Consider the following 27,939-nt stretch of genomic DNA (forward strand, 5'->3'; position numbering starts at 1 on the left):
GACTCTGCTGCTGTGTGTCGGTCGGCGCAGGGCGCGCGGTTCGAGGGCACGACGTCCCCTGCAGGCCCCCGGGCGCGAGGAGGGGCGGGGATCGACCCTGGCCGCAGCGCAGCCTTGAGCCCCCCGCCGCCGGAGCCGATCCCCTGCGTGGGTGTCCCCGGACGAGCTCCTCGGAGCCGGCCGGAGACTCCGCGGCGAGGGACGGGGGGTGGGGGGGGTGTCCCAGGGGGAGAGTGGGAGGGCCTGGGGCCGCGGGTGAGAATCCGGAACTCAGGAAGGAGAGTGCTCAGGGCCAGGGCTCGGGGAAGGAAAGGGGATGGGAACTCAGAGAAGGGAAGGGGTCGGGTTTGGTGGGGAGGGACCGCGGTCTCCCGGCGCCCACCGTCCACGGGCGCGTGGAACTCCTCCTGCTCCCGGGCGTGGGGGTCCCGGAGCATAGGTCTCGGGCCAGGCCCAGGTCCAGGCTCTGCGCCCGAGCTTCCTCTCGAAGCGGCCCCGGGACTGAGCGGTCGTTCAGCTCCCAAGAAGCTATGGGACCAAACTGCCAGCGTTATGAAAGGGAGATTGAACTCACATTAGGAGACGCACCCAGACAGAGGCCACACAGGGTCCAACAGGCACAGGTGCTCACCAGTGCTCTAGCCTGCTCCCGGGCATGGCTAGGGAATACTTGCCCCTCCAAATCCACCACCAGAGCGGATGGGTTCTGCACCATTTTCTGACCGAGGTCGAAGGCAGAGGGGACTGGAGGTGATAAGGAGGCTGGAGCTTCCTGGGAGATGTGGGGAATGCTTAATCTTGGGTCAGTCATGAAGGGTTAAGGACCCTGAACGTTGAGGACCAAGTTCCTTATGGGGGTGGGGCAACAATCAGGTCACCCTCTGGAGTTGGTGGTCAGGTATCTTGTTTTTTAAATGATCTCTACACCCAGTGTGGGGCTCGAAATCACGACCCCGACATCAAGAGTTGCATGCTCTACCAACTGAGCCAGGCAGGCGCCTGGGTGGACAGGCATCATGTGATGACGGGACACTGACCCCGGGGTTGGTTCAGATCACCTGTTTTGGGGGAGGACCCCTGGTCCCCTAATGGGGATCTGGACTTTGTGCAGTCAGAGGTCAGGTGTCTTTAATACGCAGGAGGTAGACCCAGAGTCGGGTCAGGTTACCTGTGATGACTAGTAGGCTGTTAATGGGGGCTGACATCTCTGGCTTCATACAGGATTCCATCGACAGGAACCAGCCTCCTGCCCTGACCCGCAGGACAGCAGCTCACTCCCCCTAGCAGCCCTTACATCTGACCAAACTCCCCTGTATCAGGACTCCCAGTGACCTTCAGTGACCCCTGCACTGACACTGTCATCAGGAACCACGACGAGTGTCCAAGACCATGACCAGAGACTTATGAACAATTCTGATAAGTCCTCATTAATGACTGGTCTGACCCATCAGGGCTATTGACCAATATCCTATGGCCCATTAATGATTGATTAGAGTCCCAACAGTGATTTTGATCAAGTCCCTATTAATGACTCCAACTGAAGTTTCTCTGATGACCAAAGTTCAATGACCATCAATGACTCATAGAAAACTTTGATCAATATCCAACCCTGATGAATGACGTATCAGTGATCCTTCAGAGATTCTGGCCAATGTTACTATCAATAATATCAATATCAATGTTACTAGATCAGTGACCAGTCAGCCCATCTGTACCTGCTCTGAGCTTTGGATGACAGTGAATCCAGAAATAGACACAAGTTTATCCAAGTTGTGCTCCCCCTTGCTCCAGACCACATCGGTTGATCATTGGTACGTGCTGGGCAGGGGTGCTGAGCACACCTGCACAAGCTACTCCCTTTACTTTCCCTGGTTAGGACTTCAGTTGGAGTTCTAGGCAGTTTGTAGTGGACATGCAGCTGGTGGAGAAAGAAAAGAAATTGTCCTGTTTTGGTATGGGGAGCGAAGAGGAGGAGCCCAGTACATATCCTGAGGGCTGAAGTCTGGGGAACCAAGGGAGAGGAATACCCAGCTCTTCCCTTGGGAGTCCTGACTGGGGTACCCAAGGAGCTGGATAACTTGGTCTTGTTATGGGGGCTGAGGGGGAGGGGGAACCTTAGTTCTGTCCTGGGGGTGAGAAGCCTGGGGTCTGCCTTTGGGGACTCCATCTAGGCCAGGCTTGAAACTATTCCCTGTGGAATAGTTGTCTGTGAGCTGCTGCCCAGACTTGGCCAGGGCCAGCGGCACTGTCTTCTCCAGACCCTTGCCCTGCAGTGGCATGGCCATTTGCATGGCCCCGAGGCATGGGATACGGTGGTGTAGCCAACACGACGGGGGTGTCCCCACAGTGGTGGGGCTCTGTGGGGCCCCCGGAGGCAGGCGGTCTCTGGGGTTGATCTTGGGGTCAAAGGCGCCCAGAAGTTCCCGCGCACCAATTTGCGCACCCTCTGCGCTCCCGTCCACAGCGCGCACGAAGCCCCTGATATCCCCCTAGCTCAGGCGGCCTGTCTCGTTCGGGCGGATCAGCTCCGGGAGTTGCTTGGGCTCTGGCGGTGGGGTCTGAAGGACCCTAGCTCCCTGTGGCCCCATGGCTCCGGGCCTGCGGAGTGCGAGACAGCTGGAACCTGCCGCCGCCCTGTGTCTGTGTCTCTGCGGCAGGTGCACCTGTCCCGACCAGATCCGGTTTCTCCCTTTCGTATCCGCCCCCTCTGTCCTGTGTCTGTGTTGCCCATGTGCGTGTCTCCGTGTCTGGCTCCCACTTCTCGGCCTCACAACTTAAGCCCGCCTGTACCTGTCCCAGACCGTGGCCCTCGCCCGTCCTGCTTTAGATTCCACCCAGGTTCCGCCCAGGTTCCGCCCGGCCGGCCCGCCGCCGCAGGATGATGGCGGGTGGGCGGGGCCGCCCAGACAGGCGGGACTCTGGACCAATGGCCGCCTTAGGGGGCGGGACGACCCTGCTCACTTCTGCCCCGACCAATCACGAACGCCCGCGGGCGCGCGACTTCCGGGACTCCCCGGACCAGTGGGCCCGAGGGGGTCTGGGAACCCGTGGGCGCCAGTGTCCAGACGCGCGCGCTCACCGCCCCGCGCGACCGCCGCGAACACAGAGGGGCGGACACGCTGTTGGCTCGGGAAGCTTTAAGCAAACGTCTGCGGGGCCGCGCCCGCCCGGCCGGTCAGTCGTCCGCATTGGTCAGGACCCGGGCCAGGTAGTCCGAGTGCCGGATCCCGAAGCTCCAGCCGCGGGGCTTCCGGTGCTGCGGGCCCTGGAGACGTCGCTGAGCTCGCGGGGTGGCCCCGCGCCGGGACCCCCCCGGACCCTGACCCTCATCACCCGCCTCTGACCCTTGACCCGGGACTCCAGAACACCTGGTCCACGTTGTAGGCTGCGGGCCCCGGATTCACGGTGTTGTCTTGGGGGAGCGAGGTCCGCGCCAGCATCGAGAACTGGGGGGCCCGAGACTTGTAGATCCCAGTGTTCACCACGTGGTAGGCGCAGGGGCCCGGGGTCTGTGGGAGGGCGGCGGGGGCGCTGGATCCGGCCTCCATTCCCCTCTGACCACTGGCCCTCACCTCTTGCTTCGTGATCCTCTGTGGCCCGCCCCGCCGACCTCTAGCTACACCCCGCCGGGCATCCCCTCCCCCACCTTGCTGAGGTCCTCCAAGAAGCTGCCCGCTGCGCTGCGGCCGCAGATGGAGTAAGTTGGGGCCGCGACTTTACCGATGACGCGCGGACCCAAGAGCGAGGGCACAGTGTAGGTCCCAGGGCCTGGGGAGGAGCCAGCGAAGGGTGGGGTCTAGGGGTGAGTCTTCGCGGACAGGTCAGGGTCTCCCCGCCGCAGCCTGCAGAGTGGTTCCCCGTCGGGGATGGGAAGGTCTACGGTGCCGGAATGGGCCTTTCTGGTCTCACCTGGGGTCTGCTGCTTCGCGTGGATGCCCCAGTTTCGGGGAGCGATGGTATGCCGAGGCGCACAGGGGTACGTCGCGTTCCCAGCTCGCTCCGGGAAGTATCTGCCTACGGGGCGGACCGGGGGTGTGGGCCGCAACAGGGTTGGGGGCCTGGTGGGGACCCGGGTGGGGGGCCAGGGGTTAGGGTGAATCCGAGGCACGATTTGTCAAAGCCCGGTGGGGCTTGGAGTTCTTTTGAGATCCGGATGTGGGGGGTACCAGTTTGGAGTGATAGGGTACACGAGGGCAGCTCGGGGCTCGGGGGGGAGGTTTCCCGGGTGGGCCTTCCTGGAGGCGGCTCGGCGTTGGGGAGACCGGGGTCCCAGGGGTCCTGACCCGGTCCGGGAGTGAGGAGGGGCGCTGCGTGGCGGGGGCGGCCGTAGATGGAGTAGGCGGGTGTGCCGTCTGGGCCGCGTACTGTCATGCGAGCAGGAACCAGGTGGCCGGGCCCCGGGCCGCAAGAAGTCTGCTGCGTGGGGAGGCGCGCGCCGAAGGAGAAGGCCGGGGCGCGGGGTCGCGACGGGTCGTGCAGGATGTAGCCTGCGGGAGCGTCCCAGCATCACTATGGGGCCCCGCCGCTCCCTGCCCCGGGCACAGCCCGCCGTCCCCCCAGAACAGACTTCCCTCCCTGCCGCCCTGCAGCCCAGGTACGCCGCCCCCCTCCCGGCACAGACCTTGCTAGCCCCTTCCTTCTACACCCGCCCGACGCCGGTACCGGTGTTCGGTGGGAGCATGTATTTGGGCCCCGGGCCTCTGTAGAGCGCTGCGATGGGGCCGCGGGGCCGGTGGGGCCTCCAAGGGCCGACCCAGGCGTCCGAGCCCATAGCGCGCAAGGGTGGGGTGCGCTTACGGCCTGCGGTACCTGTGGATAGAGGGTGGCGGCCCCCGCCCCTCCACCCAGAAGTGCCGCAGAGCGCACTTCTTCGCTCCAGCTCCTCCAGACTCTGGGGGCGGGGCCCATCCTGTATCCCAGGAGCCGGGAAAACAAACCCGAGCTTTCCCGGCCCTGTGGGGAGCGGGGGGAGGCCTAAGTCCCATCCCCTGCCCCCAAAACGAGTGCAGTAGGGGTGTGCGAGCGCGCAAAGTTTGGTCTCAGTCCTTCGGGAAAGCAATTCCCTGGGGTTCTGGGGGGCCGGGATATTTTAGGGGCATCGGGCAAGGACACCGGGGTGAGGGTGCGGCGTGGGGAACCCGGTGCCCGGAGGGGGCCCCAAAGTTGACGCACTAACCTGTTTTTGTGGCTCCAGGTGGGGAAGGCAAGGTGGGGTGCCTGGATTCCCGCCCCCGCCCAGCCCAACTCCCAGACCCCATTGTGTCCAGATCCCGCCTCCTGGCAACGGGGACTGACCTCCCCTTACCCCATCCTGGCTCCGCCCATCCCCCCCCCTCCTGCCAGCGGGGCTTCTCTTCCGAGTCCTTGGTACTCGCTGGAGACCTGCAGGCAGGGCCTTGGACCCGAGCACTGGCGCCACCCTTCCCCAGGCTTCAATACACCCACTCCAGAAATGGACGAATCTGCAGAAAAAAGCCAAATATGAGAATAAAGAAAATAAATAGTACAAACAGCAAGTTCAATTTAGTTGTTACGTGTAGAGAGAGAACTTTGCATCTATTTAAGCCCACGGAATGTTTGCAAAAATAATTTGGGCCACAAAGCAAAACTGAAAACAAACATACAAATTGAATAGAGACATAGGACACATATTTGATCAAAGTCCAAAATAATTTTTTAAAAAGTTTTATTTATTTATTTGAGAGAGCGCGAGCCCGCGAAAGAGCATGCGTGCGTGCGTGTGCACGCAGGTCTGTGAGCAAGGGTGGGGGAGAGGGAGGGGCAGAGAATCTCAAGCCTTCTCTGCCCCAGCCTGGAGTCGGAGGTGGGGCTCCATCCCTCCACCCCGGGATCATGACCTGAGCCAAACCAAGAGTCCCGGGCTGAACCAACTGAGTCTCCCAGGTGCCCCCAAAGTCCAAAATACATCTAAGCAAACAATAAAATATTTTTAAAAAGAAACAAACTTAAGTACTTAAATATTAACAAATTCTCTTAAAAACCACTGGATCAAAGAGAAACTCAAATGTGACGTTACACATTATATATGAAACCTTGCAAAGGTGGATACCGCGTATCCAAGTCTGTAAGACATAGCTGAAGCTGTATTCAGAGAAAAACACAACCTTAATGAAGAAAACATTTAAATATAAAGAAACTTCTTATTTATCTTAGAAACAGGGAAAAGAAAAACCAAGTAAAGTGAAAGAGTGTCCATTCTACCGAGCTCTGCCAGGAGCAGGCAGGGGCTGGGGAGGGCCCAGTGGTTGTGGGGATTCTGGTCTTTGCCAGCAGAGCACTGAGCCCAGTGTGGCATGGAAATGGGAACCGAGGTGGGGATTGCTGGGAGCTCCGGGCCCTCCAACGGGACCTGAGGGCTGAAAGGGAGAGGCGGGTCGAGGGTGCACTGTCTGTAGAGAATTTAAAAATAATACAGTGAGGCAAAGTTGATCAGGTTTTTATCCTCATGAGACCTGCAATTCTAAAGGTCAGAGATAAAATACCCCTACTCCACAAGTCTTTTTGGTCAAGTTTTAAACAATACTGTGGTTACTCTTGGTTTTAGTAGGGCATATGTAAGTTTCAGATTAGCAATTTTATTACCCATCCTTTAGGAAACATTGTATTCTGTATGGACAGTAATTCAGACTCACTGCAAGGTTTTCTTAGGAGGCTAAGTGCCTCAAGGTTGGTGATTGTGAATGGTTTTTAGAACTCAAGGGGCAGGTGAGGTCTCCTCTCCCTGTGATAACACGTATTTCTCTCTTTAAGCCTTAGATTTGAGATGGACAGTGACACCAGAGTGATTGTAACAAGGAAGAAACAACTTCAGCTTTCTCACTTCTATAATTCTGTGACCGTTTGGAGTTTTTATTTCTGTTTAAAATTTAAAAGCTGTAATAATTTTGTTTGGTTGGTGCAAACTTTATTTCATATGTGAAATATCTTACTGAATTTGAATATTTTAAAAACAGAAGTATTTAAAAATTGCTAATTTTAATTGCTTATTTAAAGAATGAATAATTATTGCTGATTATTAGATGATTATTACTGAAAATCATGTTGCGGTATAGCAGAGGGGGTGTTGACCAAAGATCCACGCTGGGATCAGAGATACCAGGTTTGTCCACCTCGATGTGGGATCTCTGGGGTGTGCCGAGCTGTGGGCTCCGAGGCACTCCTAGCGGATTGGCCATCCAGGGCCAGCATTTTCATGGGAATCAGGACCTGTGAGGGCAGTCCCAAGGCCAGTGTGCACCCCTGTGCCCCGGACTCTGCCTTCACTCAGGCACCAGGAGAAGCAGCAGCTGTGAAAAGACAGAGAAGGATGCGCTCCCAGAATGTGGGCAGAAAGTGAGGACTGGGGACGGGACTGCAAGCCTGGGGTTGTGGACAGTGAGTGAGAGGCCATGGTTTTTCAGTCAATGAGTCCTTTGTTTCACTCCTCCCATGGAAATAGCTTGATTTCTACGCAACACACAAGCATGGTGCATCCCGCCGTAAGGAAAAAGCCAGCCTATGCGGAAGGACACACAGCCCGGAGCAGGACGTCCCCTGGTGCTTGTGCTGCCCCAGAGTGGGCTCGTCCTTCCTACACGGTTCTGTGCCTGCTCCCGCTCAGCAGGACGGCGCCTCCTGTGGAGGCTGCATGATGTTCTGTGGTTGATTTAACCAGTGCTCATACTTCGGTCGGTCCTGCAGCTTTAAGACTGGGATCCCAGGGACTACGAATGCCACTAAATAAATCTTCCTAAGTTTCCCCAAATACTTCTTCAGGATCAACTTCCTAATGTGGAATTGGAGGGTCAAGGGGTAAACATTTTATGATTTGGCATATGTTGCCTATTTGCCCTCCTCAAAGGTTCAGACCTCCCGAGAATGCCGGCCGGTGAGGGTAGAGACTGAGTCTCTTTTGCTCACTGTTGTGTCTCTAGTGGGTCATAAATATTTGGTGAATAAATAAACGAATTTACACTTTTTTCAATGGATTATGAGTGTTTCTATTTCTGTATGCCCTAACCAGGGAAAGTTAAGATCAATCTTTTAAGTAATAATAGCCAAATATATTTATAGAGCACGTGTTCTGTGTCAGGCACTATTCTGAGTACTAATTTACTGACATTGTTTAACCCTCACAGCGAAGCGTAGAGTTAAGTGCTATTATTTATTCCAATTTTACTGATAAGGAAACAGACATGAAGGTTTGTTTCTGGGCTCTGCATTCCTGTCTATTCCTGTACCAATGCTGTAATGTTTTATTATGGCTTTCTAGTGCCTTTGATTTCTGATAGAGCAAGTCCCTTCTCTTTTGGCTTCCTTTCCAAAATTACTTGGATTATTTTATTTTATTTATTTTTTTAAAGATCTATTTGTCAGAGAGAGAGAGAGAGCACACGCAGGGGGAGCAGCAGAGGGAGAGGGAGAAGCAGGCTCCCCACTGAGCAGGGAGCCTGATGTGGGGCTGGATCCCATGACTCTGAGATCATGACCTGAGGCGAAGGCAGAGGCTTAACCAACTGAGCCACCCAGGAGACCCAATCACTTGGATAATTTTAGACATTTTATTTCTAGGTGAATTTCTGAATCAGTTGAAATTGATAGGCATTGCACTGGCTGTGTAGATTACTTTGGGGAGGATGGGCTAGGTTATGGTTTTGAGTTTCCCGTTTAGCAACAGGTTATATTTCTGTAGGTCCAGGTTGGATCTGTTGTGATGGAGAGAGAGAGCGTGGTTGGAGGTATTTTTGGAGGTAAAACTGACCTGCTTCGGTAATATACTGGCCATAGGAGATGAAGGGAAAGTGGGGATCACGAGTTGTGTTTTGGCTCATGGACTGAGCAGTGTGCCCGCTGTCACTCTAGCTCCTCCCAGCCCTAAACCCCTGACTCTGGAGGGGCCCCATGCATGGCCTCCCTTTTGCCCGCTGGTGTGGTATTACGTTTTGTCCATAGAGGGTGCTGGAGGGACACGGCCAGGACTGGCCTAGAGAAGGGCCTTCATTTCTTGTGCTGGAGTGCGGCCCTTTGGTGCGGTGGCCGGGGTCCAATGGCAGGAGGTGGGAGGCTGTCACCCGAGCAGCCCTCTCAGGCAGCTGCTTCCCGCTTGCCTCCTCTCGAGTTTCTCCGCTGTGTGGCCGCTGCTCCTGCATGCAGCTCAGACGCGCCCCCTCCTGTCCTGGCCACCTGTGGAGGCCACACCCTGTGGCGGGGGCGGGGCTCTTCTCTCCTTCAGCCCTGCGGGTACAGTGGGGCGCCTTGGACAACACAGGTGTCCCACAGGTCCACTTATACGCTGATTTTTTTTTTTAAAATAAATACAGTACAGTACTGTAAATGTATTTTAGTTCTTTCTTTTTTTTTTTTTAAGATTTATTTATTCATTTTAGAGAGAGAACGCGGAGGGAGGGGTAGAGAGAGGGAGAGAAGCAGATTTTCTGCTGAGTGCAGAGCCGGAAATGGGGCTCGATCCCACGACCCCGAGATCATGACCTGAGCTGAAACCAAGAGTTGGTCACTCAACTGATTAAGCCACCCAGGAGCCCCCTTATGATTTTCTTAATGACGTCTCTAGCTTTATTATAAGAACACAGTATATAAACATGTAACACACAAGATAGTTGTTTTCACATATTTATGTCATCGTAAGGCTTCCTTTCTGGTCAACAGTAAGCTATTGGTAGTTAGGTTTGGGGAGATCAACAGTTTTATGTGGATTTTCGACCGTGTGAGGAGGGTCGGTACCCCATCTCCTACATTGCTCAGGGTCGGCCGTAGCAGTAACTTCCCGTGTTCTCTCCTCCTGCATCCCTTGGAGCTCTTCCAACCACTTCAGTGGGTAGCCTCCTTTTCCTAGTTAATAATTCTGTTTTTTCTTTCATTTTTTAAATTAAAAACATTTTTTAAAAGATTTTATTTATTTGACACACACACACAGAGAACACAAACAGGGAGGAGGGGCACAGGGAGAGGGAGAAAGAGACTCCCCGCCGAGCAGAGAGCCTGATGCGGGACTTGATCCCACGACTCCAGGATCATGACCTGAGCTGAAGGCAGATGCTCAATGGACTGAGCCGCCCAGGCATCCCAACAATTCTTTATATTATTATTTTTTCCATTTTGCATTACTGGTGTGGTTTTTACTCTTCTGACTGGAACCGAATTCACAGGAATGGATGGAGATGTCATTTACTGAGGTGAAGATGATGCCGAGCAGAGCAGTTTGGGTGGGTATATCAGTCGGGTCAGCGCAGGAAACAGAAGCCATTGTGAAGTATTTAAGGCATGTGTGGATTCATTACAGGGAATGTTGCAAAGTCATCAGATGGGCTGGTGGCGTAGGAGCCGCAAGGTGGCCCCTTGAGTGTGGGAGACCAGGAACCTGGGACCTTGGTATTTGCACCTGCCAGCTCCATGAAGCCCCCTCTCGGCAGCTCCGTCTGTGGCTGTCGCACATGGAGGTTCAAGAAGTCCACTTGACGCAGGAAAGACGTTAGGGTTCAAAGCCCACGGCCAAGAAAGAATTCCTGAGACGTCTTTGATGCAAAAATGTGATTTTATTAAAGCACAGGGACAGGACCCGTGGGCAGAAACAGCTGCCCCAGAGTCATGAGGGGTGGCCCATTATATGCCCTCAAGTTGGGAGGGGGGTAGGGTTAGCGTAAGTCTCTAAGAAATTTGGAAGCAAGGTGTCCAGGACCTTGAGGGGGCTAGCTGTTGTTGGGAAAATGTCATTTTTACTGTCTAATAAAGCCTTAGTCACAAGACCCTTCAGATGTATATCGGTGGGCCATATGCTTGGGGGGTGATTGCCAACGTGTATCTTGGGGGGTGTAGAGATAAAGGAAATTTCTAAAGGAACTTTTCTACGTTCAAGTGGACTTAGAGGATCCTGGGGGGTGGGGCGCCTCGGGCTAGGACTGCCTTTGCCCTCAGCAAAGTACTAACATCAAGGCAGCTGAGTCCTGAGAGGAACATCTCTCTGCCTGTTTCAAGGACTCATCGATGGGCTGTAGGGAGTAAGGCAATTTAATAATTTCTCATCTGCCTTTCTTTCCCACATCACACTCAGAAGTCCCGCTGTAAGGGAGTCTGAAAAATGTGTTTAGCTTTTTGGTTCTAAAATACAGGAAAATAAATAGAAGCAGCCGGTGAGAATGAGGTTTGAATGCAGTTGGCCATACTCAGATTAGTGGAAAATCAAAAGTCTAGGTTTGAGCACCGGAGGCTCCAGACGTCTAGTACTCACTCAAGTGAATGTGTTAAATGGTTAGACACACACACCTGGGGCTCACTGGGGAGGAAATGTCCGCAAGCCATGGGAATGGATTCCTCCAAGTAGGGCCACTGAGTCCAGCCTACCCTCACTTGCTATTTCCTATGGCTGCATTCATGCTACGATAATAGAGCAGAGACCATATGACCTGCAAAGGCAAACATAGTTCTTATCCGGCTCCTTAGAAAAATAGACATTGCAGACCCCTGACTTGGAGTGGACATGGGTGAGGAAGAGCAGAAGGAGCACTGAGTTCTTGGGTACTGCAGTCGTCCCCGGCTAGGGATTTGACAGAAGTGAGTCCCCGGTACATAATTCATAAGGAAGTGACAGTCTCCTGGGCTCAGCTCCAAGGCCACATCTCAGCTAACAATTTCGAGAGCCATCAGGTGGTGGGACATTTGGCGAGCACAGCTTCTCAAGGTTCGAGAGTCCTCATGGGTCATGGTCACGTCAGCAGAACAGTATTTTGCTCTTCAGACTGAGAGCCCATCAGATTGCAGGAAGACATCCCCAACCACGTTACCCTGACTTAAGCCCCACGTCAGTACCCTACGTGGCTGTAACGAAGGCTGTTTACGATGAACATCACTTGCATCTGCACCACGGCTCCTGGTGCAATCTCTTTTATGTCCCCAGGGCCATCGAGATGTCTTGCCCACATTAGGCATCATTCACGTGGAGCAGGGTTCACACAATGGGCACTGTCGTCTGCAAGGCTTGGGAGGGCCAAGCTCAAGGCCTGGCCAGGCCACAACAGACCTGCGCACACGTTTGGCTGGTAAGAAGAGGAGCAACCAGCACCCAGTGACGGGGTCACACTGGCTAGCTATTTAACGTTGGTGAGAAACTGAGGGAGGCCATTTCTTTTGTTTTGTTTTGTTTTTTAAAGATTTGTTTATTCATTTTGAGAGGAGCAAGGGGCAGAGAGGGAGGGAGAGAGTTGTTATTGTTTTTAAGATTTGTTTACTTGACAGAGCGAGATTGAGATTGAAAGAGAGACAGGAAGAAGCAGTCTCCCTGCCGAGCAGGGGAGCTCGATGCGGGGCTCTCTCCCAGGACCCTGAGATCATGATCTGAGCCGAAGGCAGACACTTAACTGACTGAGCCACCCAGGCCCCATGAGGAAGGCCATTTCTTGAAGCTAGTGAAATGGAACCGATGGTGAGGAAAACAGCTAAACCCTTGACTAGACCAACAGTAAGAGCACGGGGGAAGGTCCAAGCGCGGCGTGCAAACACATGCACTCGGAAACAACGCCCCGACAGCTCAAAGCTATCTCAGGGGATACGCGCACTTCAGAATCATGCTATGCCAGGTTCAAACTCTCATAATCTGAGCCTCAGTAGAGAGTGGTCATGGCCAAAATGTGAGTGGGAGGCCTGTAACACCGTCTAGAAGAAGCCTCTCGACAGCACGGGGAAAAACCAAGAGATGGGAATCATGAGCGAAAAAGATGAGCAACGTGGAGGAGAGGAATAGGAGGTGTAAGGTCCCAAAGGGGAAAAAGGAAAGGCTGGACAGTGGCCATTCCTGGCGCAGAACTAAAAGAGCATCCACTCAGCTGGAGGAGGCTTGAGTCTGGTCAGCAAGGAGCTCCCTGAACTCCAGGCCAGCCTGACAAGACGAGACAGCAATCCGATTCTCCTCCTTCTCCTCCTCCTCCCCCCCCCTCCTCCTCCTTTCTTCTTCTTTTTAAAGATTTTATTTATTTATTCGACAGAGATAGAGACAGCCAGCGAGAGAGGGAACACAAGCAGGGGGAGTGGGAGAGGAAGAAGCAGGCTCATAGCGGAGGAGCCTGATGTGGGGCTCGATCCCATAACGCTGGGATCATGCCCTGAGCGGAAGGCAGACGCTTAACCGCTGTGCCACCCAGGCGCCCCAACTTCTTCTTTTTTTCAAGTGTCTATTCAGGTCCTCTGCCCATTTTAATTCTAAGATAAAGATGTCCTGGGGCGCCTGGTTGGCTGGGTTTGTAGAGTGTGCAACTCTTGATCTCAGGGACCTGAGTTCGAGTCCCACACTGGGTGTAGAGATTACTTGAAAAGAAAGCCTACAAGCTTCTAGGAAGAAAACCCAACTTAACCTACAAAAGGCAAAATCAGTCGGCATCAGGCATGTTGTCTTCAACACTGGGAACTGGAGGACAGTAGGATAGCAAGAAGATCGCTGTAGGAAGAGACCATCCAGGAACCCATGGCTCCATGAGAACAGCCCCCACTGGTCCAAGCATGGCACAGTGCTGGGATGTGCCAGGAGTCAGGGCCAGAGCATCCGGTGAGGGAAATAGTAGGGAAAGACTGCAAACCAACAGCAAACACACCAGAACCAGACCCCAACATGAGAGCAAAAAGAAATATCATTGAGCAAGGAATCTCTCTATCCTGACACACATGGTGGAAATGAGACACCGAGACAGAGAGACAGAGATGGAGAGAAACAGAGAGAGACACAGAGAGAGACACACACAGAGACAGACAGACAAGAGAAACAGAGAGACACACAGAGACAGAAATAGAGACACACAGAGGGACACACAGAGAGAAACAGGGAGAGAGACAGAGAGGGAGAGAGAGGTTCTAATAAAGTTTAAGAACAGATGCTTGGGAGAAGTAAAATCCTTCCAAACTTCTCATGGGGATCGGAATTCAGGGAGAGGGAAGGGACAGGGAAGTTATTCTAGAGGTTTTGTCTTGTGGAGGGATCTTGTTGGGAGAACACACTAGACATTTTGTTTGTAACCAATGATGGGATCGTGAATGTCTGAATTAAGAGGGCAGGGAAGGAAAATGTGCAGCAGTGGAATAGAAAAGTTTGGAAAGTTTCCAAATGAAAAAGCCAGAAAACGGAGACCCCGTCCCCCCACCCCCCATGGCGGAGGGGAGGAGAGGAAAAACACTGTAAAAATTAGAAACAAAGTAAAATTTAAGGAATACAATAAATGCATTCTTATACTAAGTGGGAGTGGGCTGCAGGTGCTGACGTGGTCCTGGGCGTAGAGCAAGAAAAGGGAAACAAGGAAAAGTCTACCTACGATCACACAGCCAGTGGCATTCGTGCACCTGAGAGCAATGCGTATCTGTGGGAACGTGTACACTTCAAGTTGTTTGAAGTACCTGTAAAGAAAACACATTTCTGGGGCGCCTGGGTGGCACAGCGGTTAAGCGTCTGCCTTCAGCTCAGGGCGTGATCCCAGCGTTATGGGTTCGAGCCCCACATCAGGCTCCTCCACTGTTGAGCCTGCTTCTTCCTTTCCCACTCCCCCTGCTTGTGTTCCCTCTCTCGCTGGCTGTCTCTATCTCTGTCGAATAAATAAATAAAATCTTTAAAAAAAAAAAAAAGAAAAAAAAGAAAACACATTTCTCCACTGTCACTCCTTGATTGTTTCATTTATTAAATATTGGTTGTCGATGGTAGCAATTAGCCTAGTGACTTTTTTTAATGTTTAAAAAGATTTTATTTAGGGGCGCCTGGGTGGCACAGCGGTTGGGCGTCTGCCTTCGGCTCAGGGCGTGATCCCGGCGTTATGGGATCGAGCCCCACATCAGGCTCCTCCACTATGGGCCTGCTTCTTCCTCTCCCACTCCCCCTGCTTGTGTTCCCTCTCTCGCCGGCTGTCTCTCTCTCTGTCGAATAAATAAATAAAATCTAAAAAAAAAAAGATTTTATTTATTTATTTGAGAGTGAGCAAGAGTGAGCAAGCTGGGGACGGGGGTGGGCGGGGAGGGGCAGAGGGAGAAGCAGGCTCCCCCCTGAGCAATGAGCCTGATGTGGGACTTGATCCCAGAACCTTGGGATCATGGCCTGAGCCGAAGTCAGATGCTTCACTGACTGGGCCACCCAGGTGCCCCAGCCTAGTGACTCTTAATGGTTGAGGCAGGGGTCTAGACATTCCTCCCCTCTTCAGGGGCTGTGTTGAGAGCAGACCCACCTGGATTGAGCCAGTCTGGCGGGAGACAGCAAGGCCTTGTTGATGTCCACGTTCTGTTGCCGGACTCCTCTATGTGCGCACTCCCCTAGGGCTGTTCCTGGGCTTGGAAATTCTTTGATTCATGTCTTGTCACTTGGACAAACTAGATGGGACTAGTCCCTCTCTGCGGACCCTAGAGATATATAATGTGCTGAGTGCTCCTGGTCACCCTCGCCTTTGGGACCCGGCGTGATGCGTTCAGAACATCTGCAGCTGGTCTGTGCTGCAGGATAATGACAGTTTGGGGACTGTTTGTAATATTCACCATGGTAACCATCTGCACGGGCACAATTCAGTGGCATCAAATACATTCACAGTGTTCTGTACCCATCACCACCATCTATATCCAAGACTTTTTCATCATTGCCAACATAAACTCTGTACTCATGAAACAAAACTCCCTCTCCTCATCTCCCAGGCCCTGGTAACCTCTAACCCACTGTCTGTCTCTAAGAATCTGACCACTCCAGGTGCCTCATACAAGTGAAACATGCACTATTTGTCCTTTCGTGTCTGGCTTATTGCACTCAGCACCATGTTAACTCTATTAATGGGCATTGCGGCTGTTTCTTCCTTTTGGCTGTGATGAATACTGCTGTATGAACTTGTGTGTACGTATGCTAGAGCGTCCGTTTTTAATTTTTAGGTATATACCAAATTGGTAGGTCATATGGTAATTCTATGTTTAGCTTTTTGAAAACCTAACAAATTGTTTTCCACAGTGGCTGAACCATTTACATTCTTACCAGAAGTGTATGTGAGTTCTAGTTTCTCCATGTCTGAGCCGACACTTTCATTTTCTCTNCCGGGATCACGCCCTGAGCCGAAGGCAGACGCTTAACCGCTGTGCCACCCAGGCGCCCCTAGAGCGTCCGTTTTTAATTTTTAGGTATATACCAAATTGGTAGGTCATATGGTAATTCTATGTTTAGCTTTTTGAAAACCTAACAAATTGTTTTCCACAGTGGCTGAACCATTTACATTCTTACCAGAAGTGTATGTGAGTTCTAGTTTCTCCATGTCTGAGCCGACACTTTCATTTTCTCTCTTCCATTTATAGCCATCCTAGTGGATGTGAAGGGGTGCCTCATTGTGGCTTTGATTTGCATTTCCCTAATGACATTGAGCATCTTTTCATGTGCTTGCTGGTGTTTATCTATCTCCTTTGGTGAAATGCCTGTTCAGGGTCTTTGCCTATTTAAAAAAAATGGGTTGTTGTCTTTTTGTGGTTGGGTTGTAAGTGTTCTTTGTATATTCTGGATACTAGACCCTGATCAGAAATATGATTTGAAAATATTTTCTCCCATTCTGCAAGTTGTCATTTTCTTGATAATGTCCTTTGATGCACAAAAGTTTTACATTTCGTTTCACTCTATTTACTTTTTCTTATGTTGCTCATTTTTTAAAAAGATTGATTTATTTGAGAGAGAGAGCAAGAGAGAGAGCGAGAGCAGGAGGGGCGGAGGGATAGGGGGAGAGAGAATCCTCAAGCAGACTCCCCAGTGAGTGCGGACCCCGACGCGGGGCTTGATCCCAGGACCCTGAGATCACAATCTTAGCCAAAATCAAGAGTTGGACACTTAACCAACTGAGCCACCCAGGCGCCCCCTTTTCTGCTCATTTTTATTGATGTCATTATCTAAGAATCCATTGTTAAAACCAAGGTCATGAATATTTTCCCCTATGTTTTCTTCTAAGAGTTTTATGGTTTTAGATCTTAGATTGTTGGTCCATTTGAAGGTAATTTTTGTATGCGTTGTGATGTCGGGGTCCAACTTCATTCTTCTGCACTAGTTATCAATGAGACTACTCTCCATTGAACGGCCTTTGCACCCTTGCCAAAAATCAACTGGCCATAGATCCATGGATTTATTTCTGGATTTTCAGTTCTATTCCATTGGTCTATACGTCCATCCTTGTGCCAGTACCACACTGTTTGTTTTTTTTTTAAAGATTTTATTTATTTATTTATTTGACAGAGAAAGAGGCAGCCAGCGAGGGAGGGAACACAAGCAGGGGGAGTGGGAGAGGAAGAAGCAGGCCTCCCGCCGAGAGGGGAGCCCGATGTGGGGCTCGATCCCAGGTCCCCGGGATCAGGACCTGAACCGAAGGCAGACACTTAAGGACTGAGCCACCCAGGCGCCCCAAGTACCACACTGTTTTGAATGCTGTAAATTTGTACTAAGTTTTGAAGTTGGAAAATGTGAGTTCTCTAATTTTGTTCTCTTTCAAATTTGTTTTGTCTGTTTGAGGCCTCTTGCAATTCCATATGAATTTGAGGGTTGTTTTTGCCATTTCTGCAAAAGTGGGCATTGGAATTTTGATAGAGGTTGCATTGAATGTATAGATCACATAGGTAGTATTGGCATCTTAACAACAGTAAGTCTTCCAATCCATGAACATGGATGTCTTTCCATATTTAGGTCTTTAATTTCTTTCAGCAGTGTTTGTACTTTTCAGCATACAAGTCTGTCACCTCCTTGGTTAAATTTGTTTCCAAGTTTTTAATTCTTTTAAGTAGTATTGTAAGTGGAACTGCTTTCTTAATTTCCTTTTCATATTGTTCGTTGCTGGTGTGTAGAGACACAACTGATTTTTGTGTGTTATTCTTGTTGCAATTTTGCTGAAATTTTTTTTTACTACCTCTAGTTGTTTTCTTGTTGATTCTTTGGGATTATCTACGTATAAGATCACATCATCTGTGGATAGAGAGTTTTGCCTCTTCCTTTTGAATCTGGGTGCCTTTTTATTTGTTTTTATTTGCTAATAGCTCTGGCTAGAGCTTCTGGTACAGCGTTGAATTGCAGAAGTGAAAACAGGCATTCTTTCCTCGTTTCTGATCATAGGTGGAGAGAACATTTTCAATCTTTCACCGTTGAGAATGATGTTAGCTGTGGGTTTTTCTTCAATTCCCTGTATCATGTTGAGGTATTTCCTTTTGATTTCTAGTTTTCTGAGTGTTTTTGTCATGAAAGGATATTGGATTTTGCCAAGTGCTTTTTCTGTGTCAGTTCAGATGATCATGTATTTTTTCCCTTTGTTCTATTTACAGTAATGTATTCTAATCAATGTATTACTGATTGATTTTTTTTTGTTGAATCACCCTTGCACTCCTGGGATAAATCCTATTTGGTCATGGTATATAATCTCTTTAATATGCTATTAGATTCAGTTTGCTAGTATTTTGTTGAGGATTTTTGGATCTATATTCATAAGAGATATTGGTCTGTAATTTTCTTTTCTTGTGATGTATTTATCTGGCTTTGGTATCAGGGTAATGCTGGCCCTATAGAATAAGGAAGTATTCTTACCTCTTCAATTTTTTGGAAGCGTTTGAGAAGGATTGATGTTAATTCATTAAATGTTTGGTAGAACTCACCAGTGAAGCCATCTAGTCCTGGAATTTTCTTTGTTAGGAGCTGTGTTTGTTTGTTTGAGATTTTATTTATTTATTTGACAGAGACAGAGACAGAGAGAGAGCAAGCACAAGCAGGGGGAGAGGCAGGCAGAAGGAGAGGGAGAAGCAGGCCCTCCACCAAGGGGGGAGCCTGATGTGGGGCTTGTTCCCAGGACCCCGGGACCATGACCTGAGCTGAAGGCAGACACATAACGACTGAGCCCCCAGGCGTCCCTGTTAGGAGATTTTTGATTACAGACTCCATCTTTTATTATAGATCTGTTGATATTTTCTATTTCTTCTGAGTCTGTTTTGGTAGTTTGTGTGTTTCTAGGAATTTGTCCACTTCATCTAGGTTATCTAATTTTTTGTGTACAGTTGTTCACGGTATTCTCTTATAACCCTTTTCTTTCCTGTAGGGTTGGTAGTAGCATTCCCACTTTCACTTCTGATTTTAGTTTTTTGTGTCTTCTCCCTTTTTTTCTTCGCTAGTCTAGCTAAAAAGGCTTGTCAATTTTGTTGATCTTTGCAGCAAAGAACCAACTTTGGTTTCATTGATTCCATTGTTTTTCTTTTAATTCTAAATAATTAAGACACTCACAAAAAGTTGTTATTGTTTTATAAAGTCAATGTTCGTTTAGATTTTATTCACATGTTTACCATTTTTGTTGTTTTTGCTCTTCTTTCCTTCTGGCATTTTTAGTTCTCTCATCTGGTATGATTTTCTTTATGCCTGAAATTCAGAGATAGTTTAGCATTTCCTTCAGTGAAGACTCTCAGTATTTATCTGGAAAGGTTTTTGTTTTGTCTTCGTTCTTGAAAGATATGTCTTCCAGCCATTGGTAGTTATTTTGTTTCAGCACATCGAACATTTCATTAAAGTTGTCTTTTGGGCTACAGTTTTTTGTCATTGAGAAGTCAGCTGAAGGCTGTCATTCCTCTGTAGGTGATCTGTCTTTTGGGGGGTTGCTCTTGAGATTTTCCATCTTTTGTCTTTGCTGCAGTTTTTTACTCTGGTGTATCTTGATATGATTTTCTTTTTATTTCTCCTGCTTGACATTCATTGTGTCTTTTGAATCTTGAATTGTCTTTCAGCAGTTGTTATCTTTATGACATTAAATTTTCCAATCCCTGAATGTGGTAAATGTCTACATCGATTTAGAATTTAAAAAAAATTAAACTTACATTTGAACTGAGTTTAACAACTGATTTCAAGATTTAGATACACAGTCTTCCCTTTGGAATAAGAGGTGACTTCCATTATGCTTTATCTCTTCTCTCTCCCTTCCCATACTTTGTCTTTATTTTAAAATATTATGCCTCTTATTATGCCTTTTCTATTATGGGCTCTCCATTAATATTGGTATTAAACTTCACAGCTACATTATTAATAATTATTTAAGTAAGTTTTTCAAAACCACATCTTAAAGTCGTGTACATGTTTGCATCATTCTCGTATTGTTGAACGGTTACGTTTTAGTGTTTTTCCATTTTAAATCATATTGTATTGTTTATTTTTTTATTTATTTTTTTTTAAAGATTTTATTTATTTATTTGACAGAGATAGAGACAGCCAGCGAGAGAGGGAACACAAGCAGGGGGAGTGGGAGAGGAAGAAGCAGGCTCACAGCAGAGGAGCCTGATGCGGGGCTCGATCCCATAACGCCGGGATCACGCCCTGAGCCGAAGGCAGACGCTTAACCGCTGTGCCACCCAGGCGCCCCTGTATTGTTTATTTTTTTTAAATAACTTTTTTCTTTTTTGCATAAATCTTTTCCCATGTCAGATGAATTCCTTAAGAGGCATTCCCTGTAGGGTGTGATTATTAAATCTGGGATTTATATTTTCTTTTTTTTTTTTTTTCCCACACCCCCCTGGGATTTATATTTTCTAAGCCTTAAACATTATTCTAGGCTTATTTATACACATATAAAATACATGTATACTTTTAAGTGTAGGATTATATATTATATTCTTCATTTTTCTAATATTCTTTGTTTTATATCATTTCTGATTATACAATATTTCCTGCTTTTAAAAATTCCAGTAATGGAGAAACCCTACATTTGATGAGGTTTGCTGCTCATCTTATGTGTGTTAGCTCTCCATTTGGAATTACGTCATCATGTCACTGTGCTTTTCTTCCACCAAATGTTTCAGAGGGGGCACACTGGTGGCCAGGGCACTGTCCAGCTCTGCTCAGGGTCAGTGACTGGGTGGCACTGGGCTCTTCTGTGAGCGACTGCAGTGGACCAGCTCCTGTACATCTTCTCCTCCTAGGCTCCCAGTGTATGGATGGTTGGTTGCTGATAGGCAGGAGACTGTCTGAGGAAACAGAAGCTTCCAGAACTAGACATGACTCCCTCTCTCTTCCTTGTGTAGACTGGAACACGATTTCTGCCTCAGCAGGATTCCACTAACAGTCAGATCCCCTTTCTGGATGTTTCTCACCTTGATGGTAACTTTGATATTTACACTGTCTTATAGCACAACCAGAACAGTTTTGTTTCACAGTTTGTCTAGGTGACATCATGTTCCGTCACCTTTCCAACAGTACTACATTTTTACTTTCTCTGGGAAGTTAGGAGGGTGAATCTCCCACAATTTAGGGAGGTAACATGTCCCCAGTCACCTTCCCAATAGGGAGTTTCTCCATGCAGCAGAGTTTTTCCCTCCCCCTGGCTTTTGACAAAGGGAGGTGTTTTCTTTCCACACAGAATGGGACTAGACCCTTCCTTGGTGACCTTGTGCCACCAAGACCCCTCATAGTCCTTGACACCTTGTGAAATTGATTGGGGTGATTTCCTGTGCTTGGTTCCTTCCCACCGTGGCACCCTGAGGTATCACTGGACACTTCTCCTGCTCTCTGACAGCAGCCTGAGGTTCTGCTAACAACAGGTGTTTTCAGAGGCTGGGTAGAAATGCCTGATAGGGTACAGCATGGCCTATAACAAGGTGCAGGTGGGCATGTCATCTCCCACTTTTCAAGGTCCTTGGACCCCAAACAACCAAGAGGCAGAATCTGGGACTGGGACAGGAATAAGTGCAATGTCCATAAAGCCTGCCACCAACTTGAGGTCCACCTTAAGGCATGGGCCCACCTTCCACCCTCCTACTGTCATCTAATATGCTCAGGGGAGCTGGGAGGTGACCAGATGGGTGAGGTACCTGATGTCCAGCAGAGCCCAGGCTGGGTGCCAGGGACGCTCCTTGGCCATCTCCTCACTGCCTGAGTCAGGGAGAAGTCCTGTGTCCTAGAAAAGGAATGAATACATGTTGTGGGGGCCTGTCTTTGTCCCAGAGATTCCTAGCTCTTTTTCATATCTGGGCCCCACTTGTCCCAAGACTTATTCCTGAGATCAGGTTAAGTGAGAAGCAGATGGAGGAGACATGGCTCCTCCCCTGAGAAACCAAGCTGAGGGAGGCCAGGTGCATGCTGACCTGTAAAGGGGCTGAGTTCCAGTGAGGACACTGGAGTGGAGTGATTTGGCTGAGATGAGGGAAGGACAAGGAATGAGATGGGATTCCCAGAAGTCAGGCTGATAGATTACCTGGGGTCAGAGGAGGGTTTCCGAGGGATCCTGGGGGCTGGCTGATGAGGGAACAGGGGTAAGAGCAGCTGGGCTCAGGGCTTTCTGGGAGCACCATGATAGAGGCATCTGAGTGGTCAAGATGGTCCATAGGGTGCAGGGGGAGGCCCAGGACGTTCTAGAAAGGGCAGGTGGGTTGTAATAAGCCAGGCCAATAAAGGCAGAAATATAGCTTTCAGATTTTCTTTATTTTGGTCATTTTTTTTTTTCTCTTGACAGCTTAGAAATTTCCTTTAGAAAACTCTATCCCATCTCTGCTGAACTCAGGGTAAGGGAAGTCCAGAGGCTGCTGAAAGAGGGGAGGTGGGGGCTTTAGCCTTGACCCCTCTCAAGCACCCTTATGCGTCCTGGGAGAGGAGGGCAAGTCTCCACTTCACACCTGAGGTGACAGGAGGCTGCACTTTCTAAGGCCGTGCTTACTGTCAGGACGCGTGCCCTCCGTGGTCTCCCTCAGTCTGAGAGCAGCCTGCAGGGTTGGCACCATGGGGTGTGTGCCTCTCCCACCCCTCCCCCGCTGGCCCACAGTGGAGCTGTCTTCTTGGGTTTCTGGTAATTTCATCAGGGCTGCATCATGTTGCTAAATCTACTGATAACATCTCCCTCTGGGTAACTCTTCCCTGACAGGGCCCCTGAGGCTGGACCCAGGCTCAGAGTTGGAACAATGGGGTAGGAGTTTGGCGGGGGTCTGAGGGTCTGTAGGTAGAAGCAGGTTGAATGGGATCCAGAACAGTGGTGAGGAACAATGCCAAAGGGGGCAGGTGGGCCTGGAGAGGCCCCTGAGCTCCCGGAGCTCTTGGATATTATGTTGTCTCCTGATAGCTCCACCTAGGCTCCACTGGCAATCCAGGTGCGGGCACAGAGACCCACCCCCTCCTAGGCCAGGCAGAGCGACCGTCCCCCAGCACAGGTCCACCTTAACTGTGCAGCTCTGTGGGCGGGGCGCATCGATGCCATCTGTGCAGACAGCAGCCCAGGCCTGAGTGCAGGACCGACTTGCATGCAGCACAAGCAGCTTCCAGCCTACTGACCCGGTTTCTCACGCTGAGTCTGCAGCCCAGCACCATGCTCCAGGGTGCCTTGGAGCCTGATGGCCTCAGCTGGGGCTGGGATGGGGAGGATGACTGGGATGGCGCTGTCCTGACCCTGCTGGCACTGGCTGTGGTGGCTGCCACGGCACTGGCCTTGCACTGGTTTGGCTCTGGGCAGGACCAGGAGGCAGCAGGACCCACATCCACAACCCCTGGTGCCCAGCCTTCTCAGGCGGGAGGAGCCAGGCCAGTCCTGTCCCTGAAGTCCAAGGTCAGTGGTGACGTCGAGGGACACAGCTCAGGGCAGGGGAAACCAGACCCTCCAGGATGTGGCCAGGGGAGTCCGGCTGCAGCAGGGACCCAGGATCAGAAGCTCTGGGGAGGTGGAGGTCTGGCTGCTGCAGCTGTACCTCCACTCAAGACAACTGGCGAGGTGACCACTGGAGGGGCCCTGGGACAGCAGCAAGGTAATGCCAGTCCAGAAGCCCCCCAAGGTAAAGGAAGGGAGCCTCTCAGGCCAGGTACTGCCCTCCTGGGTAGGAGCAAAGTAGGGGGGACATCTGGCCCCATCCTGATACACTTCACCCCTCGGAGTCCTGGCAGAGAGATGGAAGGACAGGTGGAGGCAGGAGGCGTCCAAGTCAAGGTGCCAACTCACCAGGGCCTGGTCCACACCACAGAACTGGACACCAGTCCCTGGCAACAAGGTGTAGGGCCACCTGGCTCACTAGAGAGAGGCCCCAGCAGCCGGCGGTGGCAGGTGGGCCGCAGCTCAGGAGATAGAAAACTCCACTTCCCGAAGCTGGACTCCCTGCGCCTGGGTGCCGTGGTGAGTGTGTGGGAGGCTGTGGATGCAGCCAGCAGCCTCTCCACAGGCTCTCAGAGGCCCCCTATCCCCCAGGAGCTGCCTCCATCACACACCACACAGAGTGGGGCCCTGGCTGAGGGCACAGAGAAGGGGTGCAGGGAGAGCAGCCTCCAACCAGCTCCAGTCCTAGCTCTGGAGAGCAGGGAGGCTGGGCCCCAGGCTCCCAGGGAGTCTCAGGGATCCCCAGCCTCCATGGAAGGCTGGCCCTGGGAGAGGAGGGACGTTCTTGTCACCAGGAGCTTCAGCCAGGCCCCAGGCTCCATAGGCCCATGGCCAGAGGGGTCGCAGTGTGGATACCCACTCTTGTCTCAAGGGTGGGGGACCACAGACACCAGCAATGCGGAAAAGGCTGGGGCTGACGGCTCTGAAGTTGGCTCTTTCTTCAGCTCAGGGCCGGGTGGGACAGAGGAGCGAGCGGGCCATGGCATCAGAGATGGGAAAGAATCCCAGCAAGGCCAGGGGCAGCTGAGCAGTGAGCGGGAAGGAGGTGGTGGGGACAGAGGAAAGCCCTCCACAGACACAGCCTGCAGTGTCCCCTCCCTGAGTCCCTCAGCCATGCCCTCCCCATGCATCCCTACGCCCCTTCCACCCTTGGCTTCCCCTCTGAAAGCGCGTCCCCACGGAGGTCTCTTACCTGAAGGCCCAACTCTTCCGATCTCCTCTCCTTCAGACTCTTTGTACCTCAGAGTCAGCCAGGGTCCAGCGGAGGATGAAACTCTCAGTGCAGTGCGAGCCCCCGCTGCAGCCCCAGCCCCAGCCCCAATTCCAGCCGCAGCCTCAGCCTCAACCGCATCCCCAGCCCTAGCGTCAGCCCCAACCCCATCCCTGGCCCCAGCCCCAGCCCCATCCCGTGCCCCCAGCAGTGGGTCAAGGCCTATGTCCCAGGAGCACAGTGTGGCTCTCCACAAGGACAAGCAGGAGGGGCAAATCTCAACCAGCTGGGAAAACCTTATTTCCATGGTTCTTAGGAGTCACCCTCTCCCCAGGCAAGAGAGACCCCAAGGGAGAGCCCCAAGGGCAGCTCCCGGGAGCCCTAGAGATCCCAGCACTGGTGCACCCTCTGAGACCAGACAGTCTGGTTCTCCCCGTGAAGGCGAAGCCCCCAGCCTGGAGGTCAGGAATGGCTCCTCAGATGGAATGGTCCCAGGGGCAGACACAGGGGGCCTGGCTGAGGCTGGACGTCAGCCACAGCTGAGCAGCTTAGAGACCAAGGAGGCTCCCACCCCAGACCCTCCCTCAGCTCTGAGAGGCGATGCAGTGGAGGAGAAGCGGGCAGAAGGCGGGCAGCAGAGGCTGCCCAGAGCCACAATGCCCAGGGCCCCATCACAGCCCCCTGAGCCTCCGCAACCTGGCCCCGAACCCTCCCCCACTGGGGGGGGCGCCTCGCAGCGGGTCCCGCAGCCACGGAAACGCAGCGTGTGTGAAAGAGCAGAAAGCTCTGAGCGTGGGGTCAGCCAGGCGTTGCCACCCAGGCGCCAGGGACGGGCTCCAGGGGAGAAGCCCCGCCCTGCAGGCAGCGGGGTAGTCTTCACCGAAAAGCAGAAAGAGGCCCGAAAGCTCATGGTGCTTCTGCAGAGGCCGGGGAGCTGGGGGGTGGTGGAGGGGCCGCGGAGGCCCAGCTCCCTCGTCCGGGAGCCGGCTTCGGCAGCAGCTCTGCGACAACGGCTGGACCTGGGCAACTGCCTGGACGTCCTGGCCTTCGCCCAGCGGCACGGGGAGCCCCGCCTGGCGCAGGAGACCTATGCCTTGATGAGCGACAACCTGCTGCACGTGCTGGGAGACCCGAACCTCTACCGGCAGCTGAGCGGAGCGGACCGGGAGCGTATCCTGAGCCTTCGGACTGGCCGGGGCCAGGCGGTGCTGGGGGTCCTTGTGGTGCCCAGCCTCTACCAGGTGAGCCGCTCAGGGCTCACCAGGGGCCCTTGTGGGGAGGAGGCTCCTACCACAGGGCCTGCACCCCTGCCTCCCCGCACGCACCTGCACGTGTTCAACCCCCGCGAAAACACCTGGCGGCCCCTGACTCAGGTGCCGGAGGAGGCCCCGCTGCGGGGCTGCGGTCTCTGCACCATGCACAACTACCTGTTCCTGGCGGGCGGCATCCGTGGCTCTGGGGCCAAGGCCGCCTGCTCCAACGAGGTCTTCTGCTACAACCCGCTGACCAACATCTGGAGCCGAGTGCGGCCCATGCAGCAGGCCCGTGCCCAGCTCAAGCTGGTGGCCCTGGACGGGCTGCTTTACGCCATCGGTGGCGAGTGCCTGTATAGCATGGAGCGCTATGACCCGCGCACGGACGCCTGGACCTCGCGCGCGCCCCTCCCTGCGGGCACCTTCCCTGTGGCGCACGAGGCTGTGGCCTGCCGTGGGGACATCTATGTCACTGGGGGCCATCTCTTCTACCGCCTGCTGAGGTACCGCCCTGGGAAGGATGCGTGGGACGAGTGCCCCTACAGCGCCAGCCACCGGCGTTCCAGCGACATGGTGGCGTTGGGAGGCTTCCTGTACCGCTTCGACCTTCTGCGGGGCGTGGGCGCTGCGGTGATGCGTTACAACACCGTGACGGGCTCCTGGAGCCGGGCGGCCTCCTTGCCCCTGCCCGACCCGGCCCCACTGCACTGCACCGCGCTGGGCAACACCATTTACTGCCTCAACCACCAGGTCACAGCCACCTTTACGGTCTCTGAGGGGACTGCCCAGTTCCAGGCCAGGGAGCTGCAGCCCTTTCCTCTGGGGAGTAAGGGGGTCCTCTGTCCATTCATCCTGACTCTGCCTGCCGCGGATGCACTGCAGACTGCCCTCTGAGCTGCTGCTCCCTAGGGAGACCCGGGGGCTGGGGGTCTGAGGGCAGCTGGGGCACAGAAGGTGGCTGGGATCCAGAACTTTCTGCCGTTGTTTCTGGGACAGCTTTCTTTTTCTGTTATAAGATGACTCGTGATTTACCCCTTCCATACTCCCCACCCGGTAAGAGAGATTTCTCTGTCTGGGAGCTCAGGCTCCTTGTACCTGCGAGCTGGCTGAAGGGCCTCCCTAGCCTGTTTCCCACCCTCCCACCACAGCATACCGGCTACTGTCTGTATGACTTAGTTCTTGCCTTCACACCTCAGCTGGCTCACACAGCGCCTCCTCCAGGATGGTTCTCCTTCTCTGGGCTTCAGGGCCCAGCTCCCTCTCCCAGCACTGCACTGCCTGGAAAAACATCGGTCTGTGGGTCTACTGCTACTCTGAGAACCAGGGACTGATGTGTCCTCAAGGACCGGAATTTGGCCTGTGCAGGAGCTGAGTGACTGCTGAGCAGAGGAAGGAGGTGGCTAGAAACACAGTCACACTTCCTGTGTTCTGTCCCTAGGGCCCCAAGCTGGGCAAGGAGTCTATAAGGGAGTGGGAAAGGGGAACAAGGAACAGAAAATTCCCCAGGAAAACGTCCTTGCCTCAGGCCTCGGGAGCCTGGTTTGGCTCTTCCTAGGAACAACTCTGTAGCCCTCCTTTGTCTAACTGGTCCCCAGAGGCCCAGAATCCTTGTCTATGAAACCGTTCTGCTGTCTGCAGCCCCTGCCTGTAACCCCAACCCAGGCCTGGCCAGGACCGCTTGGGCTCATGCCCCTCTGTGGGGTCTTGCCCACCTGCTCTAGAAGCCAGCCTCACTTCCCAGCAACCCCTGTTCTCATGTGAGACCCAGGTTTCCGCTGAGCTCTTCCCTTTATTCGCTGTGGACTTAGAAGAGACATCTAATTTCATTCTTCTCATCTGTGGAATGGGGATAATGAACATCTGTTACTCAGGAGAGTTGTGAGAACATAAGGTCACATAAGTGAGC

General features: G+C 52.1%; 2 protein-coding genes across 2 annotated transcripts; one reads left to right on the plus strand and one right to left on the minus strand.

Moving 5' to 3' along the window:
* Positions 1-3,175: 3,175 nt before the first annotated feature.
* Positions 3,176-5,267, minus strand: ODF3B (outer dense fiber of sperm tails 3B). The gene is made up of 6 exons (XM_034643575.1): positions 4,663-5,267; positions 4,284-4,487; positions 3,910-4,014; positions 3,647-3,768; positions 3,369-3,509; positions 3,176-3,256 (listed from the first exon to the last, which is right to left on the minus strand). The coding sequence occupies exons 1-6, from the start codon at positions 4,769-4,771 to the stop codon at positions 3,176-3,178; spliced, it is 762 nt and encodes a 253-aa protein (XP_034499466.1). The 5' UTR covers positions 4,772-5,267.
* Positions 5,268-23,240: 17,973 nt separating this feature from the next.
* Positions 23,241-27,340, plus strand: KLHDC7B (kelch domain containing 7B). Its single transcript, XM_002917271.4, has one exon. The coding sequence runs from the start codon at positions 23,295-23,297 to the stop codon at positions 26,925-26,927; it is 3,633 nt and encodes a 1,210-aa protein (XP_002917317.2). The 5' UTR covers positions 23,241-23,294; the 3' UTR covers positions 26,928-27,340.
* The last annotated feature ends 599 nt before the right edge of the window (positions 27,341-27,939 follow it).

The sequence above is a fragment of the Ailuropoda melanoleuca genome, chromosome 15 (assembly GCF_002007445.2).
Source record: "Ailuropoda melanoleuca isolate Jingjing chromosome 15, ASM200744v2, whole genome shotgun sequence".
NCBI lineage: Eukaryota > Metazoa > Chordata > Mammalia > Carnivora > Ursidae > Ailuropoda > Ailuropoda melanoleuca.